Below are 13,981 nucleotides of genomic sequence, written 5' to 3' on the forward strand. Positions count from 1 at the left end.
ATTCCGCAGCGCTGATATATATATATATATATATATATATATATATATATACACAAGTCCAAATCAAGGTGCACTCCTTATAACCAAATTAACACCTGCAAGGGTACTGCATGCAAAAATATGTAAATGTCCTTTAATCTTCTGCAGAAGAAAAAATGCTGCACTCACCGGTCTTGAGAATGATACCTTTTATTCATAATCTCAGCAATTCATCATCACATGATAACCCCAAACGTTTCGGTACACAGCTGGTACCTTTTTCAATGGGTAATGTCGAAATGTGCAAATGTTCCCTAACAACAACACCCACCCGTTCCCTATTTATACCCTAATGTGTTCTGCATATCCGGGTCAGCCAACCCCATGCGTTTACACCTTGTAGATTCCGACATGCTTTAGACGCTTCTCTGCAAAAACACATGGCTAATTAACATAGCCTCTCCCACTCATGACGAGTAGCAGCTACGTCATCCTTGAATTACTACACCAGTGAAACACAGCGGACGTGACTGAACCCGGACCAATCTAAGAGAGCTGTGCATAAACTAATGCCCGCAAACCTCAATGAACTGAAGCAACGTTGTAAAGAAAAAATGGGCCAAAATTCCTCCACAACAATGTGAGAGACTGATTAAAGTGAAGGTCAATTTTGACGAATTAGTGCCCATTTTTTAATAATCCTATTAAAAACAAGGGCCCTTTAATTAATCAAAATTGACATTTTAAGCGTTTTCTTCAAATCTCACCTTTTAATCCTGAGAGCCGCTGCAGCGCTTCGTCCGCCCATCACAAGCCCTCTTTGCAGGTCCAAAATGACGAATCCGGCTTCATCCAATCACAGCGTTCCCTCAGGCCATGATCTCCCCGGGGGGGGGGGGGGACGTGATTGGAGGAAGCCAGATTCGTCATTTCCGTGATTATCAATGGAGAAGCTTTCAGGATTAGAAGGTAAGTTTTTGAAGAAAACGCTTGAAATGTCCATTTTGATTAATTAAAGTGCCCTTGTTTTAAATAGGATCATTAAAAACCGGGCACTAATTCGTCAAAATTGACCTTCACTTTAAGTTATACTTAAAGTTATTGCTGCTAAATGTGGTTCTACAAGCTATTGAAGCATAAGGTGTACTTAGTTTTTCACACATGGCTTCTCAATTTTTGGCTTTATTTTTGTTAAATAAATCATGGCAAGGTGTAATATGTCATGTGTTGTTGTTCATCTGAGGTTGTATTTACTTAATTTTAAGACCTGCTAAGGACCGGATGACTCTTATTATGTCCTGATACATAAAACCATAGAATTTAAAGAGGGTGTACTTTCTTTTTCACATGACTGTATATATTACCATTTCTAATCAAGAACAAGACTTCCAAATTTGGGAAATGAATGGTGTGTTCATTTTGACTGCTAATTTTTGTCTGATTATGGAGCACAGCTGGTATGTTAGAAACACTATTCAGCAGACTAAATACTGTCTGTACTTCCTTCAGTATCCATAGTTCTTATAGAACAGAGGGCAATAAACACTTTCAGTGCAGACAGCATCTTATTAGTAGGCTGTTCTAAAATACAAAGTCTTGCAGTCTACACATTGAACTATATTACATCTGAAAATTGTTAGTGCATAGAGCAACATATAGTAATACATAATACATAATAAATATTGTACAATTGTGATACAAAAATAAAATACAAATGAATTATAACACTGCACTTTACATGTCCAGGAAACTACCATTTGAACCAAAAAATATTTTTTTATTCTTACAATACATCTAATGTTTGTACCTGTTCCTGTTTTAGCTAGGAATTTAGGGTAGTTACATGTAAATGAGTAGTATGTCGCTGTAACATATTTTACTAGGTATCTTTCTAGGTTTACATATACAGCTACAACTGAAACATGCTTGTTATTACATAGTAGATAATAAATAAACACATTTACATGTGTTATTTTTCCATTTTATATAGAAAAGTTTAAAAGATAAGTTAAACATTGATATTATTTTAAAAACATATAAAATACTCCGTATGTATATTTAATAAAAAATAGGATGGGTAATAGCATACATACAGCTTTAAACAACTTTCCAAATTATTTTCCATTATCGATATGTCGTTGTTCTCTTACTATCCTTTGTTGAAAAGTATGCCTAGGTAGGCTTAAGAGCAGCATAGCACTACTGGGAGCTAGCTGCTGCTTGGTAACTGCACTTATATGCCTCTTGTCATTGGTTCACCCGACATGTTCAGCTAGCTCCCAGTAGTGCATCGCTGCTCCTTCATTAAAGGATACAGAGAGAATGAAGCAAATTTGATAACAGAAATGAAAAAAGGAAAGTTGTTTAAAATGGCATGCTCTATCTGAATTGTGAAAGATACATTTTGGATGTTGTGTCCCTTTAAGGAATATGCATGTAGGCAAACACTCAGTATGTTTGCTAACTAACAAGATAACAAGTAACCAAGAACTGCAACTACGTTGTCACTACTACTGTTTATAACTATTTCAAAGTAACAATTCCGCAGTCCTCCATTTTTTTTACCCAAATGTATTGAGAATTGGATTCATACACTTGTATATACATATACTGTATGCAGTGTTTAAACTGTTACAAATGTTACTTGTGTATTTATAGAAAAAAAATATTCTTCGGCTAATATTGGAAAAAATCCAAGGAAATCAGTCCACAATTATTTAGGGTGAAGCAATATTGAGATAGAAGAGAGTCTGTCCCGGAATGAATTTTGGGCTTAGAAATTCAAATAAGCAAAAACATTCTGGAATTGGTGCTTTAGAAAAAAAAAGTTAATCTAACAAGCAAAATAATATACAGACACTTTGCCTTATCCTAAATAATGGGTCTTATTACCCATCCAGTGGAGCCTGTAATACTAAGCAACATTACCAAGTAATATGATACCTCCAACACGCACATAGCAATGCGCTCTAATGTGAATTTTATCTTCTAGGAATCTGGGCAAATAATCCCCCTTATTGTGGAAAGTTGTATCAGATTCATTAACTTGTACGGTAAGGCAGTCTCTTTTTTTTAACAAGTGAATATGATCTTATTCTTAAGGGCTTCACCTGCTAACCAATAACACATTCCTGTATTATGTCACATCTACAGGGTATTTGAATTGCACTGTCTAGTTTTTTGTTTCTTTCTGTTTTCCTCAGGCCTGCAGCATCAGGGTATATTCAGAGTATCGGGTTCTCAGGTTGAAGTAAATGATATAAAGAATGCTTTTGAAAGAGGTAAGTGATTTATTTACAGACTTTATTATTACAAACACGTTTTAATTTGTTCTGTGAATGTCAGAGATATACAACTACTTTTATTTTCAGTTTGTTTATTAATATAAAATGTAGTTTTCTGCTTTGCTGCCAATCCAACAGCTGGCGCTCTTGCCCCATCATAATAAATGTAGCCAATGAGATTGGAGAAAAAAAAAACAACTTAACGACTGTGCATGTGTCTTGGTGACTAAGTTGAAGGGGGGGGGGGGTGAAACTACATTAGGCTTCACTACCTGTGCTTGAGCCGCGTGAATGTCACTAATGTGGGAGCTCACAGTCACAGCCGCTAACATCAACATTGATTTTGGTAGAATAGAATTGTGCATGTGCAGAATACCATGACATCGGCATTGAGGTAGTGTGCATGTGCTGAAAGCCTGCACTTTCACAGAGATCCTACCTAGGTAGCCCTGCATGATTGGACTCGTATAATGAGTCTGATGGAGGGCTTGGAGACATATCTGAAAAAGCACAGTAATCTCATATATTTTTTGCTACAAACAAACTTTACATTGCTTGAAAAACAACTTCTATTTTTTGATGATATTCAAAATTGTCAGTGAGTAATCTAAATAACAGACTTTAATACTTGTACAATTCTAACTACTACTTATTGAAATCAAGTGAAGTATATTGATGGTTTTTATTTATTAGGAAATCCCTGATCAGGAGAATACATGTACATTTACTAAGTTTATTTGTATACGCCTACTTTGTATATGTCTGTGCTTCCAACCATTTGTGCTTTAGGACATCTTTGGTGCATATGTGAGATTCATGTGGTTCCCCAAGTAGTACATAATATAAAAGTAATAATATAAAAGTATTTAAATACTGTTAACAAAGAAGTATACATTGGTAGCATTATATAATATGGATCATTAAAAGCTTTCAATATTAAATGTATGTTAATGCGATTATATTAAGTTTAATTAGTCGCTTTCATTACAGTTTTATGAATATGCCAATTTTACACCCTTAGCTTAAGACTTTGATTCAGCAGGATCTTTGATGCCCATTTGAGACCTCTGTAACTATATAATTTAACTTGTAATATTAGGTAAATTTAGCACAGTCACAATATCCATTGAAATTAAAGGTATGTCGGCCACATTTATCCTACTCTGGTAAACCTGTTTTACCATGGACTTGTAATATAAATTTTCACACTAATTTTAGCGCGGTTCAGCAATGTTGAGATCACAGCCTGTGCTATCATTAGTGCTTCATTTATAATCTGGGCCATTATGTGTAGACAACAATCACCAACTAACTCCCAGTAGTGATTTTTGCAAATAGGGATATGTACATATGCTTTTCTACAAAGTAAACCAAGAGAACAAAGTATATTTGATCATTGAAGTACGTGTCTTTTCTAAAATTGCATTCTCTATATGAACCATAAAATTTTTATTTAACTTTATTGTACCTTTAAGAATTCGTAGCACATTAACCCGTTTATTGACATGGATAAGCATACAGATATGGTGTTTAAATCCAGCCTGTGACATATAAAGATCCTGGGGTATGCTGCCTATACACTGATTGTTTTGTATGTTTTTGCAGGTGAAGATCCTTTGACGGATGACCAAAACAACCATGACATTAACTCTGTAGCTGGCGTTCTGAAGTTGTATTTCCGGGGCCTAGAAAACCCTCTCTTTCCTAGGGAAAGATTTAACGACTTAATATCTTGCATCCGTAAGTCACTGTCTTCTCCAAACTGTCCTTATAAGCCCCTCCATTTCCCTGTTCACCTCCCAGAACCTCCATCCTCTCTTTTTCTCCTGAGCCTTGCGCTATTCTGTTGGGTATTTCCTGGAAAAGGAAAAGCACTATTAGATGTCTTAAAGGCAATTTGTCCCACATCTGCAGCTCCGTCTGAGAGTTTAGTCATATTTTGCAGCTGTGACCACTCCCTTTTTTTTCAACCAGATTAAGTATAACTCTTTGTGTCCACCACAGCAGGAAAACATTCCTGCTGGCATAATAGAGGCTTTTATACACTTCAAGTCATTTTTTTTCTTTCATGTAGAGATCAGGTTCAGGCAGGCCGCAACAACAATGAAGCGTAGCAAGTACAGGCAAACTATTGAAATAGTTTATACTTTTTCTGGCTGCGCTGAACTCCTCACCCACTATTTTACTGCACTCTCAGCAAAGTGACTGAAGTTATACATAGAAAGCAGTGCATTTCCTGTCAAATAAATTGCCAGTTTAGGTCTCACTAGATTCCATCTGCCTCATATTATGTAGATTTTTTTTTAATTTATTTTAAGCCACAGACTATTAAAAAAAAAAAACTAGGAACAAAAATATTTTCTCTCTGTTCTACAATTGTAACACATGTTGTGGTTCTAAGTAACAGGTTTAACATGTAATGTTTTTTTGCCACATGTTCTGATCAAGGTCATTTTTTTTTCTTTAGAACTTTCCTGCAGCATATTAAAGGGACAGTTTACACAAAATGTTTCTCCAATTTAATTTGTTGCCATTAATCCACTTTACCTGCTGGAGTGTATTAATTTGTTTACAAATATTTATGGACAGATATAAGATAAAGAAGCACGTATATGTATACAATGTGATGAGTATTGAAATCTGATTATACCTACAAGCTCAACCCATTTTATTAGCTATTTAATATACACAAATAAAACCTAAAAAGCAAATTCTTATACATTTTATACTCCGCAGTTGGTAAAAAAAAAAGTAATTGGAAACACGTTAAGGGAAAAACTATTTTACAGTATACTGTCCCTTTAATCTGGTCCCAAGTAGGAGGACAGTCCAGCTTCAAAATACTAGACAGTTCTTTTCTGAATGAGGATTTATACAGCTAACAAGTTCACATCTGGTTGCCCCCATCACCTTTAGGCAGACAAAATCCATAATGGCATGGTACCTCTAGTTGCGCATATGCAGATTATGACCCCTGGGAACTAGTCTTCTTAAAGGGACATAACAAGTTGGGATAGAGACAAAATATAATATGTACTTTAATTACTTTACCTGCACATTTATACTCCAGTGCCTCACCATTAACCCTTTTTTTTAGTTTCTGAATTGTAAAGCTCTAACTCCCCCCACACATTTCCTTCTATGGCTGTATCTATGTCTATTGTTCTTTTGATAGAATGCAAAAGTGCATAGGGATTATCTGTTGGAGCAGGCCTAGAAGCCGTGAACTCAGTTGACATACAATGCCTGTGTCTAAACACTGATAAGGGGGTGGAGTTGGCTTCTCCAGGCAGCTTAGCTATGTAATTCATTTTGCTTATTTTTGAAAATTATTTTACAATACTTGCCAGTAATTTTTAAACAGTTTTTTAATGCAAACTATTTTTAATTAATTAGCCCTTTTAGTATATGCACAGACCTCAACCTGTTTTATGTCCCTTTAAGTTTGTGTAAGGTAACCAGATGTGGACCCATTGCTTAGTGTATCTAGAGAGAGGGATATGATAATTTGATTTTGAAACAAAAATTAGTTCATTTTTAATATATATAAATAATCATAATATAAACTATACAGATCAACTCCGCAAGGTACCACATAGGTATAGAATTGTACAATATGATAATATAGTTATACAATGTTGCTTTTTTTAGTGTGACACTTTACATAGTTACAAATGTGCATTACACCTAATTTACTTATTTCCTCTCTATAGCCAGTAGTGCTTATTAATGGATTGTATGAATGGGTCATTAGCGGGTCTGGCACACCAAATAGCCGTTTATATAGTCTGGAAATCCTGAGGAAGTTATGTTCTAAGTATAGCTTAGCAAACCTCAGCAGCAAATGGAAAACAATTGGTTTTATTTTCAGAATGCATTTTTGTATTATATGAATGTATAATGATGATCTGCTGTATGTTCTAACCTAATTTAAAAAGAAAAACTTCTGTTTAATTAGTTAATTTTATTTTTAAACAAATTTCATTCTTTTAATTTGTGTTTCACTCTTTCGGATGAGTTAAACATGTAGTCAAAGTTGCACTCTAAAACATACCCATTCTGCTCCAGATTCTGGCAGTTACTGGAGCATACACATGTATGCATGCTTCTCATTTGCTCAACAGCAGTATCCTTCTCTAGAGTGGCGCAGGAGCACAAACTTGACTATGTACTTAACCACTTTACAGGAAACTGTTATTTTTTAAGTGAACACTGTCACCTGTGGACACAAACTAAAATAAAATTGTTTTGTTGTACTATATTGTGATAAAATATGTAAGCTCACCTGCCCTACTCAAGGCAAACCCCATAGAGCAGTCCTACCCTAACATGTTTGAATATGTAATGCATCAGTTATATTGTGCACCTATACACTTGGTTGTGTTTGAAACCTATATATAATCACTGTAATGAGAACAGGGGTGGGCTGGTTTTAACCTCACTGAATTAACTCTTTATGGGACATGCAAGCAGGTGGCTGCTAAGTAATACTGGCTGCGTATTGCAAAGATAAAAGTAAAACTGCACAATCCCAATATTGCTGCATCAAGGTTAAAATTCAACCACAATTTACAAACGACTAAACGATTACTTGTGCACTACCCTCAAACTTACATGAGAAGGGGGTTGAGTACCATGATTGTAAGCACAACTGCCCACATCAGAGCAAACCCAATAATAACCTGATGTAATGCAGTTAAAATCAATAAGAGTCTGATATTGTTATAAAGTTCACAGCTCTGGCGAGATGAACTAAGAAGTCTCGTCAGTACTGTGAAGTCCCTCAAACAATTGTAGAAAGGCAGATTTTAGCTTGCTATCTGTTTATCTAGCTATTCAGGGAACTAGAGACACATACATTACAATATAATGTTAAAAAAAAAGACCCCAAACATTTGTGATTTCTCCAACATAGGTGTGTCCGGTCCACGGCGTCATCCTTACTTGTGGGATATTCTCTTCCCCAACAGGAAATGGCAAAGAGCCCAGCAAAGCTGGTCACATGATCCCTCCTAGGCTCCGCCTACCCCAGTCATTCTCTTTGCCGTTGTACAGGCAACATCTCCACGGAGATGGCTTAGAGTTTTTTAGTGTTTAACTGTAGTTTTTATTATTCAATCAAGAGTTTGTTATTTTGAAATAGTGCTGGTATGTACTATTTACTCAGAAACAGAAAAGAGATGAAGATTTCTGTTTGTATGAGGAAAATGATTTTAGCAACCGTCACTAAAATCCATGGCTGTTCCACACAGGACTGTTGAGAGCAATTAACTTCAGTTGGGGGAACAGTGTGCAGTCTCTTGCTGCTTGAGGTATGACACATTCTAACAAGACGATGTAATGCTGGAAGCTGTCATTTTCCCTATGGGATCCGGTAAGCCATGTTTATTACGATCGTAAATAAGGGCTTCACAAGGGCTTATTAAGACTGTAGACTTTATTTGGGCTAAATCGATTCATTATTAACATATATTTAGCCTTGAGGAATCATTTTATCTGGGTATTTTGATATATTGATATCGGCAGGCACTGTATTAAACACCTTATTCTTTAGGGGCTTTCCCAAAGCATAAGCAGAGCCTCATTTTCGCGCCGGTGTTGCGCACTTGTTTTTGAGAGGCATGGCATGCAGTCGCATGTGAGAGGAGCTCTGATACTTAGAAAGGACTTTCTGAAGGCGTCATTTGGTATCGTATTCCCCTTTGGGCTTGGTTGGGTCTCAGCAAAGCAGATACCAGGGACTGTAAAGGGGTTAAAGTTCAAAACGGCTCCGGTTCCGTTATTTTATGGGCTAAAGCTTCCAAATTTGGTGTGCAATACTTTTAAGGCTTTAAGACACTGTGGTGAAAATTTGGTGAATTTTGAACAATTCCTTCATGTTTTTTCGCAATTGCAGTAATAAAGTGTGTTCAGTTTAAAATTTAAAGTGACAGTAACGGTTTTATTTTAAAACGTTTTTTGTACTTTGTTATCAAGTTTATGCCTGTTTAACATGTCTGAACTACCAGATAGACTGTGTTCTGAATGTGGGGAAGCCAGAATTCCTATTCATTTAAATAAATGTGATTTATGTGAAAATGACAATGATGCCCAAGATGATTCCTCAAGTGAGGGGAGTAAGCATGGTACTGCATCATTCCCTCCTTCGTCTACACGAGTCTTGCCCACTCAGGAGGCCCCTAGTACATCTAGCGCGCCAATACTCCTTACTATGCAACAATTAACGGCTGTAATGGATAATTCTGTCAAAAACATTTTAGCCAAAATGAACACTTATCAGCGTAAGCGCGGCTGCTCTGTTTTAGATACTGAAGAGCATGACGACGCTGATAATAATATTTCTGAAGGGCCCCTAACCCAGTCTGATGGGGCCAGGGAGGTTTTGTCTGAGGGAGAAATTACTGATTCAGGGAACATTTCTCAACAGGCTGAACCTGATGTGATTGCATTTAAATTTAAGTTGGAACATCTCCGCATTCTGCTTAAGGAGGTATTATCCACTCTGGATGATTGTGACAAGTTGGTCATCCCAGAGAAACTATGTAAAATGGACAAGTTCCTAGAGGTGCCGGGGCTCCCAGAAGCTTTTCCTATACCCAAGCGGGTGGCGGACATTGTTAATAAAGAATGGGAAAGGCCCGGTATTCCTTTCGTCCCTCCCCCCATATTTAAAAAATTGTTTCCTATGGTCGACCCCAGAAAGGACTTATGGCAGACAGTCCCCAAGGTCGAGGGAGCGGTTTCCACTTTAAACAAACGCACCACTATACCCATAGAGGATAGTTGTGCTTTCAAAGATCCTATGGATAAAAAATTAGAAGGTTTGCTTAAAAAGATGTTTGTTCAGCAAGGTTACCTTCTACAACCTATTTCATGCATTGTCCCTGTCGCTACAGCCGCATGTTTCTGGTTTGATGATCTGATAAAGGCGGTCGATAGTGATTCTCCTCCTTTGGAGGAGATTATGGACAGAATCAATGCTCTCAAATTGGCTAATTCTTTCACCCTAGACGCCACTTTGCAATTGGCTAGGTTAGCGGCTAAGAATTCTGGGTTTGCTATTGTGGCGCGCAGAGCGCTTTGGTTGAAATCTTGGTCGGCTTATGCGTCTTCCAAGAACAAGCTACTTAACATTCCTTTCAAGGGGAAAACGCTGTTTGGCCCTGACTTGAAAGAGATTATCTCTGATATCACTGGGGGTAAGGGCCACGCCCTTCCTCAGGATCGGCCTTTCAAGGCCAAAAATAAACCTAATTTTCGTCCCTTTCGTAGAAACGGACCAGCCCAAGGTGCTACGTCCTCTAAGCAAGAGGGTAATACTTCTCAAGCCAAGCCAGCTTGGAGACCAATGCAAGGCTGGAACAAGGGAAAGCAGGTAGTAAGAAGTGAATACAGCGCCAACAAGAGGCCAAGGGATAAATATACTCACAGAGAGATAAAAGAAGATTATTTAATGAACCATGTTAAAAAGCATCAGTAATAAAAGACTATATATAAAAAATGTAAAAAGCACATATAAATAAAATTACAAATACAGGAATATCTTACAGAAGCGGCTCAAAGGGCCAAAGCTGATAATTACAATAAAAACAGAGGTAATAACAGGTGATCAGTGTGAGTGGTACACCAGAATAAGAGTGTATACTGATAAAACAGAATTAGCCTAAGTACAACTGTAGCAAGTGCATCAAGCAAAAAACTAATAAACAATAATACAAACAATAGTGTTCAAAATTAGTGTTACAAAAATAGTGTTCCAAAAAATAGAAAAATGCACTGCAGTGCAAAAAAAGGGGGTAGCAAAATAATTGTATAAATACAATCAAATAGTGAGTTAGTGCAAATGGATATAAAAATGCTAGCTACTTAATCCAGTGAGGTTAAGATATAATTAAATAAAATACACAATATGCAATAACATAAAAAATAAAATACACAATATGCAATAACATAAAAAATAAAAAATAATAAAATATAAAATATAATCCAAAAAAGTGTTCAAAAAGTTGATCAACAAATGTTAGTGAAGAACAAAAATAAGTCAATCAAAACTAAAAAATGGAAAAAATGGGTGATGAAAAGCAAGGTGAAAGTGAGGAAATTGATTCCTTCCAATGTTAGTTACTTTGGAAGGAATCAATTTCCTCACTTTCACCTTGCTTTTCATCACCCATTTTTTCCATTTTTTAGTTTTGATTGACTTATTTTTGTTCTTCACTAACATTTGTTGATCAACTTTTTGAACACTTTTTTGGATTATATTTTATATTTTATTATTTTTTATTTTTTATGTTATTGCATATTGTGTATTTTATTTTTTATGTTATTGCATATTGTGTATTTTATTTAATTATATCTTAACCTCACTGGATTAAGTAGCTAGCATTTTTATATCCATTTGCACTAACTCACTATTTGATTGTATTTATACAATTATTTTGCTACCCCCTTTTTTTGCACTGCAGTGCATTTTTCTATTTTTTGGAACACTATTTTTGTAACACTAATTTTGAACACTATTGTTTGTATTATTGTTTATTAGTTTTTTGCTTGATGCACTTGCTACAGTTGTACTTAGGCTAATTCTGTTTTATCAGTATACACTCTTATTCTGGTGTACCACTCACACTGATCACCTGTTATTACCTCTGTTTTTATTGTAATTATCAGCTTTGGCCCTTTGAGCCGCTTCTGTAAGATATTCCTGTATTTGTAATTTTATTTATATGTGCTTTTTACATTTTTTATATATAGTCTTTTATTACTGATGCTTTTTAACATGGTTCATTAAATAATCTTCTTTTATCTCTCTGTGAGTATATTTATCCCTTGGCCTCTTGTTGGCGCTGTATTCACTTCTTACTACTTGTGCATATTTTTTGGAGGTTGGTTAGGATCTCTGTTTGGATACAGCTTGGGGATTACCTTAGCGCTTGTACACACACCCTTTTTCACAAGGGAAAGCAGGCCAAGAAACCTGCCACTGCTACCAAGACAGCATGAAATGTTGGCCCCCGATCCGGGACCGGATCTGGTGGGGGGCAGACTCTCTCTCTTCGCTCAGGCTTGGGCAAGAGATGTTCTGGATCCTTGGGCGCTAGAAATAGTCTCCCAAGGTTATCTTCTGGAATTCAAGGGACTTCCCCCAAGGGGGAGGTTCCACAGGTCTCAGTTGTCTTCAGACCACATAAAAAGACAGGCATTCTTACATTGTGTAGAAGACCTGTTAAAAATGGGAGTGATTCATCCTGTTCCATTAAGAGAACAAGGGATGGGGTTCTACTCCAATCTGTTCATAGTTCCCAAAAAAGAGGGAACGTTCAGACCAATCTTAGATCTCAAGATCTTAAACAAGTTTCTCAAGGTTCCATTGTTCAAGATGGAAACCATTCGAACTATTCTTCCTTCCATCCAGGAAGGTCAATTCATGACCACGGTGGATTTAAAGGATGCGTATCTACATATTCCTATCCACAAGGAACATCATCGGTTCCTAAGGTTCGCATTCCTGGACAAACATTACCAGTTCGTGGCGCTTCCTTTCGGATTGGCCACTGCTCCAAGGATTTTCACAAAGGTACTAGGGTCCCTTCTAGCTGTGCTAAGACCAAGGGGCATTGCTGTAGTACCTTACTTGGACGACATTCTGATTCAAGCGTCGTCCCTTCTTCAAGCAAAGGCTCACACGGACATTGTCCTGGCCTTTCTCAGATCTCACGGATGGAAAGTGAACGTGGAAAAGAGTTCTCTATCCCCGTCAACAAGGGTTCCCTTCTTGGGAACAATAATAGACTCCTTAGAAATGAGGATTTTTCTGACAGAGGCCAGAAAAACAAAACTTCTAGACTCTTGTCGGATACTTCATTCCGTTCCTCTTCCTTCCATAGCTCAGTGCATGGAAGTGATCGGGTTGATGGTAGCGGCAATGGACATAGTTCCTTTTGCGCGCATTCATCTAAGACCATTACAACTGTGCATGCTCAGTCAGTGGAATGGGGACTATACAGACTTGTCTCCGAAGATACAAGTAAATCAGAGGACCAGAGATTCACTCCGTTGGTGGCTGTCCCTGGACAACCTGTCACAAGGGATGACATTCCGCAGACCAGAGTGGGTCATTGTCACGACCGACGCCAGTCTGATGGGCTGGGGCGCGGTCTGGGGATCCCTGAAAGCTCAGGGTCTTTGGTCTCGGGAAGAATCTCTTCTACCGATAAACATTCTGGAACTGAGAGCGATATTCAATGCTCTCAAGGCTTGGCCTCAGCTAGCGAGGGCCAAGTTCATACGGTTTCAATCAGACAACATGACAACTGTTGCGTACATCAACCATCAGGGGGGAACAAGGAGTTCCCTAGCGATGGAAGAAGTGACCAAAATCATTCTATGGGCGGAGTCTCACTCCTGCCACCTGTCTGCTATCCACATCCCAGGAGTGGAAAATTGGGAAGCGGACTTTCTGAGTCGTCAGACATTGCATCCGGGGGAGTGGGAACTCCATCCGGAAATCTTTGCCCAAGTCACTCAGCTGTGGGGCATTCCAGACATGGATCTGATGGCCTCTCGTCAGAACTTCAAGGTTCCTTGCTACGGGTCCAGATCCAGGGATCCCAAGGCGGCTCTAGTGGATGCACTAGTAGCACCTTGGACCTTCAAACTAGCTTATGTGTTCCCGCCGTTTCCTCTCATCCCCAGGCTGGTAGCCAGGATCAATCAGG

At 37.6% G+C, this 13,981-nt stretch overlaps 1 protein-coding gene across 6 annotated transcripts in view; it reads left to right on the plus strand.

Moving 5' to 3' along the window:
* SRGAP1 (SLIT-ROBO Rho GTPase activating protein 1) overlaps positions 1-13,981 on the plus strand; it is a 437,132-nt gene that overhangs the window by 343,880 nt on the left and 79,271 nt on the right. For all 6 annotated transcript variants that reach the window (XM_053716831.1, XM_053716835.1, XM_053716834.1 and 3 more), the window contains 3 exons: positions 2,972-3,032; positions 3,183-3,260; positions 4,869-5,003. In XM_053716831.1, the coding sequence (XP_053572806.1) occupies positions 2,972-3,032; positions 3,183-3,260; positions 4,869-5,003 (274 nt within the window). The remainder of the gene's footprint in view (positions 1-2,971; positions 3,033-3,182; positions 3,261-4,868; positions 5,004-13,981) is intronic.

Source organism: Bombina bombina, chromosome 6 (assembly GCF_027579735.1).
Source record: "Bombina bombina isolate aBomBom1 chromosome 6, aBomBom1.pri, whole genome shotgun sequence".
Lineage (NCBI taxonomy): Eukaryota > Metazoa > Chordata > Amphibia > Anura > Bombinatoridae > Bombina > Bombina bombina.